This window comes from Engystomops pustulosus, chromosome 6, assembly GCF_040894005.1.
Source record: "Engystomops pustulosus chromosome 6, aEngPut4.maternal, whole genome shotgun sequence".
NCBI lineage: Eukaryota > Metazoa > Chordata > Amphibia > Anura > Leptodactylidae > Engystomops > Engystomops pustulosus.
This window is the reverse complement of record NC_092416.1, coordinates 54,199,490-54,213,260: the sequence shown is the minus strand read 5'-3', so window position 1 is coordinate 54,213,260 and position 13,771 is coordinate 54,199,490. Positions and strand designations below refer to the sequence as shown.

The window sequence follows — 13,771 nt, the reverse complement described above, 5'->3', positions numbered from 1 at the left end:
AGTTTTTAAAACCAAACGATGCTATCCTATTGCTATGGCTATTTTCTAGCCAAGTATGAAAGCACACTGCTATGCCAGATGAGATGACACTGAGTTATTAAAAAAATAAACGTAAAATAAAAAAGGAAATGGCAGACTGTGCCTAATTGAAATCCAACCCCGGGCCCTAATAAATTTTCCCACTTCGGTCTTTGCGATGGATATGTGCGTCACTAAGCGCAAAACACAGTGGTCGCAAGTCTCACTCCAAATTGCTCACAATTTGCTAGTAGATGCACTGCAGCAACTACAGCCACCAGCAGATCAATCAGAAATCAAATATATATAACGCTACTGTAGGCGTAAGTAAGCCGTTTGGATTCTCCTATGGCTATTTTCTAGCCAAGTATTAAAGCACACTACTATGCCAGATGAGATGACGCTGAGTTATGAAAAAAATAAACGTAAAATAAAAAAGGAAATGGCAGACTGTGCCTAATTGAAATACAACCCCGGGCCCTAATAAATTTTCCCACTTCGGTCTTTGCGATGGATATGTGCGTCACTAAGCGCAAAACACAGTGGTCGCAAGTCTCACTCCAAATTGCTCACAATTTGCTAGTAGATGCACTGCAGCAACTACAGCCACCAGCAGATCAACCAGAAATCAAATATATATAACGCTACTGTAGGCGTAAGTAAGCCGTTTGGATTCTCCTATGGCTATTTTCTAGCCAAGTATGAAAGCACACTACTATGCCAGATGAGATGACGCTGAGTTATGAAAAAAATAAACGTAAAATAAAAAAGGAAATGGCAGACTGTGCCTAATTGAAATACAACTCTGGGCCCTAATAAATTTTCCCACTTCGGTCTTTGCGATGGATATGTGCGTCACTAAGCGCAAAACACAGTGGTCGCAAGTCTCACTCCAAATTGCTCACAATTTGCTAGTAGATGCACTGCAGCAACTACAGCCACCAGCAGATCAACCAGAAATCAAATATATATAACGCTACTGTAGGCGTAAGTAAGCCGTTTGGATTCTCCTATGGCTATTTTCTAGCCAAGTATTAAAGCACACTACTATGCAAGATGAGATGACACTGAGTTATTAAAAAAATAAACGTAAAATAAAAAGAAACTGGCAGACTGTGCCTAATTGAAATCAAACCCCTAATAAATTTTCCCACTTTGGTGTTTGAGGTGGATATGTGTGTCACTAAGAGCTAAACACAACGGTAGCAAGTCCCCCTGCAAATTCCTCACAATATGGTACTAGCTGCACTACTAGTGCCAGCAAGCCCAGCCACAAGCAAATAAAAAAAAAAAGTATAACGTTATTGTAGCCCTAAGAAGGGCTGTTGGGCTGTTGTAGAATCACTCCTGCCTAACAGTAAGCTAATAGAACACCCTAACGCTTTCCCTGACCAGCAGCAGCTCTCTCCCTAGCGGCATCCAGACAGAGAATGATCCGAGCAGCGCGGGCAGCGGCTAGTCTATCCCAGGGTCACCTGATCTGGCCAGCCAACCACTGCTATCGACGTGTAAGGGTACCACGTCATGCTGGGTGGAGTGCAGAGTCTCCTGGCTTGTGATTGGCTCTGTTTCTGGCCGCCAAAAAGCAAAACGGCGGGAGCTGCCATTTTCTCGAGCGGGCGAAATACTCGTCCGAGCAACGAGCAGTTACGAGTACGCTAATGCTCGATCGAGCATCAAGCTCGGACGAGTATGTTCGCTCATCTCTAGTTACAACCGATAAAGTCAATACTTTATCTGTCAACTAATAGAAGCTCCTCTATGCACCCTCCTTCAAATTCTGCTCCTATCCTGCTGGCTAAGAAGCGGGAGTGTGGTGCACACTTCAGAGGGCTGTAACTTTGGATCCCTGGCACCTAATATCTACTGTCAAAGAGGAGAATCTGTTATTTCATATGAATTCAGGATTCTGTTTAGAAGTTAGAAGCGATTTACATATATATTAATTGCAACTCAGATTGTTTAAAGTGATAATCTCTGGATCCCTGGCACCTTGGAAATTTTGGATTAATATGAAACAGGAAATTCTCCTCAGATTCTAGGTGTCAGGAAGGTGCATTCTATGAGGATTATGAGATAACTCCTTGGAAGGGAAAGGTTTAATGTACTGCACCTATTTAGTGCAATTCCTTTTAGTGTCAGTTTCTAGCATGGCCTAATAGAAAGATGCTACAGGCAGCTCAGGGGTTCCTCAAAAAAAACCCTGGGCTGCCTATGATATCATCAGCTGCCTGCAGTCACTGCTACGGGGTGTCAATAGGTGGCAGAGGAATAACACGGCCCAGTTCTGTCACCAGCAGGACCCGATATCCTGCAATCTTCTTGTGCCCTCAATGACCCCCATAAAAAGCTAAGATGGTGGTCATTAAGGGGTTAAATAGTGTTGTATTAAAGAAAAGTAGGCTCCAGATGAACCATTTCATGTATCACATGCAAGACATAATTCCTAATAATAATTCCTTTTATTTATATAGTGCACACAGATAATGCAGTGCTGCACAGAGTTTGCCAAATCAGTCCATGTCCCCAATGGGGCTCACCTACAAGTATGTTTTGGAGGTAACTGGAGCACCTGAAGGAAACCCATGCAAACACAGAGAGAACATACAAATTCTTTGCAGATGTTGACCTGGATGGGACTTGAACTCAGGACCCCAGTGCTGCAAGGATGTAGTGCTGACAACTGAGCCACAATGCTGCCCCTGAGAATGAAAAAAAAACACCAATGAGGAACTAAATAAAAACAACTAAAATTAATTGAAAATTTCAAGCATTGTTTAACATTTTGGACCCAAAAAAATGACAGTAATTCTAGATCTAGAGGCTAAAATCTCAATAAAGAGACTAATGTCTAGATCTGTCTCCCACACAAAATATGCATGCGGGGGTGCTCCATTTATATCTGTATGTATGTATGTATGTATATGTGCGGCTATAGACATGTACTATATATTACATATTATGTAGTTACACAGATACTTTTAGTTAGATGATGATTAGATGATTAGACAAATCCCTGAAAATATTCCAACATTGTTTTAAAAAGTTTTGAAAGATTCACTTCCAGTAGTAATCTATTTTTTGTTGCACAAGAAATATTTACCTATACTCATGGGGTAGGTCCCAAATGATTTTCTACATTCTATATATACATATATATCACTGACAATGCTGGAAACAATTTACTCAAACCTCATTAGGACATAATATATTTTGCCTCTTTATCTCATCTCGGTCCTTTTAGCCTTGTAATGAATATATATAACATCTCTTCATACATGAGAAATTGCACTGATAATACTATTACAGGGTAAGTATATTTTTACAATTAATGGAACTCACTGACATTTTATCCCTTATACATAGTATTGGTTATCAATGTAGTTAATGGAACATGAGTTCCTAAAGCCAGATTACAGAAAGCACAGCACTACATGCAGTAGAATAAATAGGAGTGTCTGGGCCCCATAACACAATTCTGAATGGGAGCCACCTCCCTTAAAGGAAACCTACCACTTGGGATAGGGCTTATAAGCTGGACATGCCGTGGACCAGCTCAGGGTGAGCTGGTGCCGGCGCTTATCTCCGTTATGTTTTTAAATAGTTTTAAAGTGTTTTAACAGTTTATTAATGTTTATATCCTTACTGGCTTTCCTGCACCGGGGTCCACACTCGGCGCACCATGCACGCTACCACTTCCTATTCAGATGCATGCACGGTCGCGCGCCTGTTGCGCCGAGCGCGGACCCCGGTGCGGGAAAGCCAGTAAGGATATAAACATTAATAAACTGTTAAAACACTTTAAAACTATTTAAAAACATAACGGAGATAAGCCCCGGCACCAGCTCACCCTGAGCTGGTGCACAGCATGTCCAGCTTATAAGCCCTATCCCAAGTGGTAGGTTTCTTTAAGTATGACATAAACTAATGCTCTTAATTTGTTAATTTAGTTGCTAGTTTTTTTTACCTCCTTATAAATGACATGATGCTGCAAAACTCTAAAGTAAATTTCTGTAGGATAGATTATTTATATGAGATTGATGGGGATGCAACAACTGGCACCACTGCTGATCAGCTAAGAGAGGGAGCACCAGGAGCTTTACTACACACAGGACAGAGATGGAAACTCAATAGTACAGTGGTGGTTCAGGGACACTGCAGGGTTGGTCTCCCTCTTGTGCTGCTCTCCTCTTACACCCCCTATCTCATAGTGATTACCCAAACTACTGAATGGCTGCTAATAATCTATAGCTGTAAAATCCCTATTAACAAGACTCCAAACGTATTTAATGTTTTTAGAGCAACATGATAGATACAGGCCTCTTAAGAACACCCGACTTACAGACAACCCCTAGTTACAAAGGAAACTATGGATGCTGGTAATTAATGTACTTTTGCCCTAGACTACTATAAACAGCTATAACAGTTATGAAAGGTGTCAATGAAGCTTTATTGTTAATTACGGTTCTTATGAAATCTCAACATTTTTAAAATCTACTTGTTACAGGGACCAAAAAAATTTGGAGTTACAATTATAAAATATACCAGTTCCGACAATAGCAATTCAACTTAAGAACAAACCTATGGAACCTGTTTTAAACCCAGGACTGCCTGCATATGTTTTTAGTTATTTATATCTTTTTATTTATATGCACATTTATACACATCCATTTATTCCCTCATGTAAACAAATTTATACACACACACACACATATATATATATTTTACACTCATGCAGCTGTATACACTTATATATACACTGAAACACACATTTATACATTCATATAGCACATGCATAACTCATATACAAATTCACACACATATATACTCTCACATACACATATGTAAACACCTGCATACTTACATACAGGGGCGGACTGGCTATTGAACCCACCGGGAACTTTCCTGGTGGGCCGACAGGTCCGGGGCCGATCTGGGGCCGGTGCCGCCGGTCTGAGGCCGGTCAGGCCGACTTACACATGATGAGGAGGACGGAGGCACTAGCAGGCAGCGCAGCGCTGCTTCTACGCGTCGGGCCGGCGGCTGACAGGAGCTGCCGCAACGCGGCCGTTGCCGGGCAACAGGTGTACACAGCTGTCACAGTCTGCCTGTGACTTAGCTAAGACCGGCCGCTTCACACGCTGCTGCTACAGCGCAGCCCGTGCAATGACATCATTGCGCAGGCTTCTCAGCAGCGTGCGGAGCGTGAAGCCGTCCCGCGCTGGCACGCACAATCGTCAATTTACGGCTGTGCTGTGCTGCGCGCGGAGTGCTTGGGAGCGGCCGGAAGAAGCGGAGTGGGAGTCGGAACCTTGTGCCAGTGCCAGCTAGGTAAGTTAACTTTTTTATTTATATTTTCCACAAGCGCTGAGCCACTTGTACTCGGAGCAGCCGCAGGGGGGGTGGCCAATATGGATAATTACTGCCACAGTGCCACCACTATTTATAAAACGAATTGTGAGGCGATTACTTACTTCTTTGAAAGGGGGGGGGGTCAGAGCTGGACAGCCACAGTCAGATGAGTATAATGGGGGGGGGGGGGGGTTAGAGAATGGATGGGGATTAAGACGGATGGGCACTGGCCGTGCAGGGATTATGAGTATATTGTGGGGGGGAAGGGGATTGGGACGGATGGGCACTGGCCGTGAAGGGATTATGCGTATATTGTGGGGGGGAAGGGGATAGGGACGGATGGGCACTGGCCGTGCAGGGATTATGAGTATATTGGGGGGGGGGGATTGGGACGGATGGGCACTGGCCGTGCAGGGATTATGAGTATATTGTGGGGGGGAAGGGGATTGGGACGGATGGGCACTGGCAGTGCAGGGATTATGAGTATATTGTGGGGGGGAAGGGGATTGGGACGGATGGGCACTGGCAGTGTAGGGATTATGAGTATATTGTGAGGGGGGAGGATTGGGACGGATGGGCACTGGCAGTGTAGGGATTATGAGTATATTGTGAGGGGGGAGGATTGGGACGGATGGGCACTGGCACTGCACAGATTATGAGTATATTTTGAGTATATCGTGGTCAGGTCCAGGGTCAGGGCAGGTGGCAAAGATCCAAGGTGAAGTCCAAATCCGGGGTCAGCAACTGGAGGTCCAGGCGGATGGGAACGGGAACACAGGCACATGGGACACAGCAACACGGGGAGACTCTCGTAACACAACAACGCGGGGGGACTCTGGTAACACAGGAACGCGGAGGGACTCTGGTAACTCAGGACCACGGAGGGACTCTGGTAACTCAGGACCACGGAGGGACTCTGGTAACTCAGGACCACGGAGGGACTCTGGTAACTCAGGACCACGGTGGGACTCTGGTAACTCAGGACCACGGAGGGACTCTGGTAACTCAGGAACACGGAGGGACTCTGGTAACTCAGGAACACGGAGGGACTCTGGTAACTCAGGAACACGGAATATCGCTGGGGAGCTTTTTCAAAGGCTGTGAGGCACAAAGATCCGGCAGGGCTTGCAGGTAGAAGTTTATATAGAAATGAACAGCGCCAATAAATGGCGCGCTGGCACTTTAAATTTAAAGAAGCTGGCGCGCGTGCGCACAGCTGACAGGTGCGAGACAGGAGCCAGAACAGGTGAGCTGTGAGCTGGCGGGGGCAGAGGAGCAAGGGTGAGCCCGCGACCCGTGATATGGGTCGTGGGACCACCCGTGACAATCAGGAGTTAGGATTTAGAGTATGATAAAAAGCACACCCAGCTTACAGACAACCCCTAGTTACAGACAGACCCCTCTGCCCCCTGTGACCTCTGGTGAAGCTCTCTGTATATTACTATAGTCCCAGACTGCAATGATCAGCTGTAAGGTGTCTGTAATGAAGCTTTATTGATAATCCTTGTTCCCATGACAGCATAAAATTTTGAAAATCCAATTGTCACTGGAACAATTTTTTTTCCCTGGAGCTACAATAATAAAATATAGCAGTTCCAACTTACAAACTAATTCAACTTAAGTACAAACCTAAAGAACCGATCCTGTATGTTACACTGTAAATTCCTGACTGTAGATTTCCTTTAATGCAGAGGGGGCTCTGGACAATTTATAGCTTATATAATTAACAAATGGGTGGTGTACATAATATTTTACTGGTTACATCCCCTCATTATGTATAGTACAAGCAGCCCTCCTGACTTAATGACTACTAATGAGTAAGTTTACTAAGTCAAGCGCAAAAGTAACAGGTGAACCACTATCAGCAGCCTCCTGTCTTCCAGTGGATGGACTAGTAGGGCCATGCAGTCAATAATGTATGTTAACCCTTGGACAGGAAGTTTGGAGCTCCTGCAAACTACAGAGAAATGGATAAGTACAATATGGGTGAATAAATTAGGGTCTTGTACTTACCTGGTAAATGTATTATTGTAAATTAAAGGGGGCTCCGTATATTACACATAATTAAATATTTATTCAGGGTGTGCTCAGATGTGGTACAAGTGGTATGATTATTTAGGAGATAACTGTTATTCTAGTGACACTATAGTGAAAGTGACTGTGGTATTTTTAGGATCGCTTTGTGGAGATGTGATGCAAAGAGCCGACAACATCTGAGGGGGACTAATGCATCAACAAGTGAGAAGGAGGTGTCACGTTGCAGTTCTATAGCCGTTGGAGTAGATCGTCACCTGTGAGTTACAATTCGACAGTGCTGTGTAAAGGATAACAGTTTCTGCTTTACATGGAGAGAAAAGCAGAAGGAAATATTGGGGAGCATGCTGCAGTATTTCTTCAGAAAATATGGGGTAATGAAGTGCATCAGCCCTGTGCATAAATTACACAAGACTGCTGCACTCCATATCTCCATATTTTACATTGCTCTGATGCAGCGTGCTCCCTCTCTTAAAGGACACTTGTCTCACTATAGCAGAATAGCTGCACATACTAATGTAAGAATCTCCCTAGCCCTCCCCCAGTTATTGCACTAAATTTCTAGCTTTTTTGGAAAATATTGAAAAGCTTTGCCTCACTGAGTATCATTGCGGTCCGATCGATGGACCTAGCTTACAGCAGTCCATTTATTGTATTGTACTTATAAGGGGCAGTCTAAAGCTGTCTCAGGAGGCAGCATCAAGCCTGACATTCCCTGCCGGCATCTGGTGTGGGAGTGGTGGTCCAGGAGAAATTCTGAAAAGGGAGGGCCTTGGATGGCCCCCTTATTTGTACGCTGGACCACTGTAATCTAGGGAGATTCTTACATTAGTATGTGCAGCTATATTGCTTTAGTGAGAAAGGTGTCCTTTAATTTACACAGGACTTCTCCCACTCCCTCTTGGTAAAGGAATCAGATTTAAAGTATCAATCGTTTTATTTAAAGTATTCTATCAGGGCTTTGTGCATGTTATAAATGGAGTGGCAGCAGTCCTATATTAGGAGAAAGAACTGCAGCTGCCCTAAGGTAAAATATGGGGCTACAGGTTGCAGCATTCCTTTGGGTAGCTTCATGTTGTAAAAACAGGACTGCTATCGTCTTATTACCCCACCATTACTCTAAAACAACTTCTACACATAGGGGGCAGTATTATAGTAGTTATATTCCTGTACATAGGGGACAGTATTATAGTAGTTATATTCCTGTACAGAGGGGGCAGTATTATAGTAGTTATATTCTTGTACATAGGGGGCAGTATTATAGTAGTTATATTCTTGTACATAGGGGGCAGTATTATAGTAGTTATATTCTTGTACATAGGGGGCAGTATTATAGTAGTTATATTCTTGTACATAGGGGGCAGTATTATAGTAGTTATATTCTTGTACATAGGGGGCAGTATTATAGTAGTTATATTCTTGTACATAGGGGGCAGTATTATAGTAGTTATATTCCTGTACATAGGGGCAGTATTATAGTAGTTATATTCTTGTACATAGGGGCAGTATTATAGTAGTTATATACTTGTACATAGGGGGCAGTATTATAGTAGTTATATTCCTGTACATAGGGGGCAGTATTATAGTAGTTATATTCCTTTACATAGGGGGCAGTATTATAGTAGTTATATTCCTGTACATAGGGGGCAGTATTATAGTAGTTATATTCCTGTACATAGGGAGCAGTATTATAGTAGTTATATTCTTGTACATAGGGGGCAGTATTATAGTAGTTATATTCTTGTACATAGGGGCAGTATTATAGTAGTTATATACTTGTACATAGGGGGCAGTATTATAGTAGTTATATTCCTGTACATAGGGGGCAGTATTATAGTAGTTATATTCTTGTACATAGGGGGCAGTATTATAGTAGTTATATTCCTGTACATAGGGGGCAGTATTATAGTAGTTATATACTTGTACATAGGGGGCAGTATTATAGTAGTTATATTCCTGTACATAGGGGGCAGTATTATAGTAGTTATATTCCTGTACATAGGGGGCAGTATTATAGTAGTTATATTCCTGTACATAGGGGGCAGTATTATAGTAGTTATAGTCCTGTACATAGGGGCAGTATTATAGTAGTTATATTCTTGTACATAGGGGGCAGTATTATAGTAGTTATATTCCTGTACGTAGGGAGCAGTATTATAGTAGTTATATTCTTGTACATAGGGGGCAGTATTATTGTAGTTATATTCCTGTAAATAGGGGGCAGTATTATAGTAGTTATATTCTTGTACATAGGGGGCAGTATTATAGTAGTTATATTCCTGTACATAGGGGGCAGTATTATAGTAGTTATATTCCTGTACATAGGGGGCAGTATTATTGTAGTTATATTCTTGTACATATGGGGGCAGTATTATTGTAGTTATATCCTTGTACATACGGGGGCAGTATTACAATATATTTACTTAGGGGCAGGTATTTTGAGGCAGGTGTTTATTGAAGAAGGTATTGTAGTATGTTTTTAGTGTACATATATGGCAGTATTAAGTTGTGTGCTCTTAAAATAGAAGTGTTATTCCTTTACAAGGAGGCAGTATGAGTCTCTTTCTCTGCGTTGTACATGTTGATTTAGACCATCTATTAACAGTTTGCATGGAGTTTAGTAACTCCACCCACATCACAAGGCCACGCCTACTTGTTTTGACCCCGCCCACAGAATGGGGCCACTTTTACAGTTTTTTCCAGGGCCACTTTAAATTCCCAGTCCGCCCCTGCTTACATACTGTCCCTGGCAGTTTTCTTAATTGCACTGAGGCTCTTCTCATCCCAGGTGGTCAGAAGGTCATATAGAGAAGAATATAGCCTGAGTTGGATGAGGTGTAGGAATCTTCCTGCTTCTGTCCTGCTGCCATAGTCTCCCCTTCATCAGCATTTCTTTTTTCTGAGCAAAAAACTGAAGGCTCAGACTGAAGCGCTGTACAATGAGTATGTGCTGTCAGTGTCTGTGTCATGTCGGACATCGGGCCCCCTGACACTGCGGGCCTCATAACTGCTGCTTCTTCACAGGAACATTAGAGCCAACAAAATGTGAAAGCAAAAAATACACAGATGCCCATTTTTTTGTTGAATATTCCTTGTTTATTTCCTCATACCAGCGAGGGAAGACCCTGCTTGCCAATGCTTGGATAATGTGATAGAAGTTTGTCTAGGGCTGATTTCAGACATGAAATAGAGTGACCCAGAGCAAGACAAAAAGTGAAATTTACTTGGTGTCATTGGGGTCTGAAAGGATCAGATCAGGTAAAACATAGAAACACAACTAGACCATGACCGGATATTACTGCAACAGTACACTGGTCTGTGCCACATATTCCTTCATAGAGGGAGCAAAAACTCCCATCTGAACTACTACTAATGATTATTGTAAAATAATTATTTTTATAAATTTATAATGATGACAAAGAATGTAGCCTCCTGACTACATGATGAAGGTCTTTTAGATTTTGTAGGAGAATATAGTGAGAGAGGTAATTACACTGTCACTCTGTAGGCAGAGATGGTGCTGTCTCTCGCAGCCCATTGTTCTACCTGTACAGCGCTGCTGATGTCTTCTGTGTTGTTCTCCTTCCTTGTAGGTTGCTGGACTAAGAAGCCTGTGGCAAAGAGATAGGTAGAACATGTGTGTTTTCTGTGGATGAAGATACTGTGCTTTTCCTGGGGATCTTGACCTAAAGCCAAAACCTTGGGAACGGTGGTCCTAGTTTCCCAGTTGCCTTCTAATACAAAAAAAAAATAATGCCAGCACATTGTGTCATGTTTTGTTTTGTTTTTTTTTCTAGCATACATGAATGCACTTTCTGTAATTTGACTGTCTCTGAACATTTTTAGAGATAATAAAACAAGATGAATATCAGTCACACAATGATAACAGGATTTATTCTATTAGGGTTTTCAGGAATAACCAACCATCAGGTTTTCTTATTTCCCATCTTTCTATGTACATATATAATTACATTGTGCGGGAACCTAACTATAATTATTACATATAAGCTCAGTCCAAGCCTCCACACTCCAATGTATTTTTTTCTTGCTCATTTTTCTATCATGGAAATCCTGTATGTGTCATGCACTGTCCCTAAGATGTTGTCGGATTTACTGACAGAAGGAAAAGTCATCTCCTTCTCTGGTTGTGCTATACAAATGTATTGTGTCTTGCTGTTTGGTGGAACAGAATGCTACATGCTGGCAGCCATGGCTTATGACCGGTATAACGCCATATGTCACCCTCTGCTGTATACTGTGATTATGAGTGACATAACATGTATCAGGCATGTAGTGGGATCATATGTCATAAGTGCAGCTAATGCTCTGATACACACGGCTTTCACCTTTTCATTACCGTTCTGTGGATCTAATGAAATAGACCATTTCTTCTGTGATGTTCCACCAGTCCTCAGGCTCTCATGTCAGGACATTTGGGTCAATATTCTTGTAGTATTTGTCATTGGTGGTTCTGTTGTAATTGGTTCCTTCATTATAACAATAATTTCCTATGTGGAGATCATTTCAAAAATTCTACAACTTCGATCTGCATCCGGCAGAGAGAAAACCTTTGCAACCTGCTCTTCTCACTTAATGGTTGTTACTATATTTTATGGATCAGTAATATTTATGTACTTTAGACCCAAGTCGAGCTACAAAATTGGAGAAAATGGTGTAGTCTCTTTACTGTATACAGTTATTGCTCCACTTCTAAACCCTTTCATATACAGTCTGCGAAACAGAGATGTCAAATCAAATATCAAAAATATATTTCTACGGCTAATAGAATTCTGAGTTATATTTGTACTAGCTGTAGCCCCCGGGGTTGCCCCATGCTCTTAGCTGTAACAAAATAGAATTGATTAACAAAAAATATTTTATATGTATCTACCGTATATACTCGAGTATAAGCCGACCCGAGTATAAGCCGAGACCCCTAATTTTACCACCGAAAACTGGGAAAACCTATTGACTCGAGTATAAGCCGAGGGTGTAGTATACAGCCAGCCCCCATGTAGTATACAGCCAACCAGCCCCCATGTAGTATACAGCCAGCCCCCAGTAGTATACAGCTTGCCCCCAGTAGTATACAGCTTGCCCCTTGTAGTATACAGCTTGCCCCCAATAGTATACAGCTTGCCCCCAGTAGTATACAGCCTGCCCCCCAGTAGTATACAGCCTGCCCCCAGTAGTATACAGCTTGTCCCCTTGCAGTATACAGCCTGCACCCAGTAGTATACAGCCTGCCCCCAGTAGTATACAGCTTGTCCCCTTGCAGTATACAGCCTGCCCCCAGTAGTATACAGCTTGCCCCCAGTAGTATACAGCCTGCCCCCAGTAGTATCATAGTATAGTATCATAGTATATAAGGCTGGAAGGAGTCCATCAAGTCCAACCTTCAAGAATTAAATAAATGTTTTATCCCCATAACCCGTGATATTTTTTCTCTCCAGAAAGTCATCCAGGCCTCTCTTGAACATGTACATAGAGTCGGCCATAACAACCTCCTGCGGCAGAGAGTTCCATAGTCTCACTGCTCTTACAGTAAAGAACCTTTGTCTATGGTGATGGTAGAATCGCCTCTCCTCTAGGCGTAGAGGATGCCCCCTTGTCCTGGTCACAGGCCTAGGTATAAAAAGATCTTTGGAGAGATCCTTGTACTGTCCGTTCAGGTATTTGTACATTGTAATGAGGTCTCCCCTCAGTCGTCTTTTTTCTAAACTGAATAATCCCAAATTTTGTAATCTGTCATTGTATTCTAGTCCCCCCATTCCACTAATAATCCTGGTTGCTCTCCTCTGCACCCGTTCCAGCTCTACTATATCCTTTTTATATACTGGTGCCCAAAACTGTACACAATATTCCATGTATGGTCTGACCAGGGATTTGTATAAGGGAAGAACTATGTCTTTATCATGAGAATCTATTCCTCTCTTGATACATCCCATTATTTTATTTGCTTTAGCAGCAGCCGCCTGGCTCTGGTCACTAAAATTAAGTTTACCATCCACCAATACGCCCAAGTCCTTTTCAGCTTCAGTTTTACTAAGTAATTGACCGTTTAGAACATAATTATACTTTTTGTTTCCATGGCCCAAGTGCATAACTTTACATTTATCTACATTAAACCTCATCAACCATTTCTCTGCCCATCCCTCAAGCTTCCACAAATCCCTCTGTAATGCTAAACTATCGACCTCAATATTTATTACTTTACACAGCTTAGTATCATCTGCAAATATTGAAACTTGACTGTGTAAACCCACTACAAGGTCATTAATAAAAATATTAAAAAGAAGTGGCCCCAATACTGACCCCTGTGGCACTCCACTGGTAACATCAACCCAATCTGAGAATGTGCCATTAA

At 42.3% G+C, this 13,771-nt stretch overlaps 1 protein-coding gene and 1 long non-coding RNA gene across 2 annotated transcripts; both read left to right on the top strand.

The window, feature by feature from the left end:
• The first annotated feature begins 5,213 nt into the window (after positions 1 to 5,213).
• Positions 5,214 to 11,081, top strand: LOC140065695 (uncharacterized). The gene is made up of 3 exons (XR_011848024.1): positions 5,214 to 5,349; positions 7,544 to 7,663; positions 10,998 to 11,081. It is a non-coding gene; the product is annotated as an uncharacterized lncRNA (long non-coding RNA).
• Positions 11,082 to 11,265: 184 nt separating this feature from the next.
• LOC140065694 (olfactory receptor 5G29-like) lies at positions 11,266 to 12,198 on the top strand. The gene has a single exon (XM_072113272.1). The coding sequence runs from the start codon at positions 11,266 to 11,268 to the stop codon at positions 12,196 to 12,198; it is 933 nt and encodes a 310-aa protein (XP_071969373.1).
• Positions 12,199 to 13,771: the final 1,573 nt, after the last annotated feature.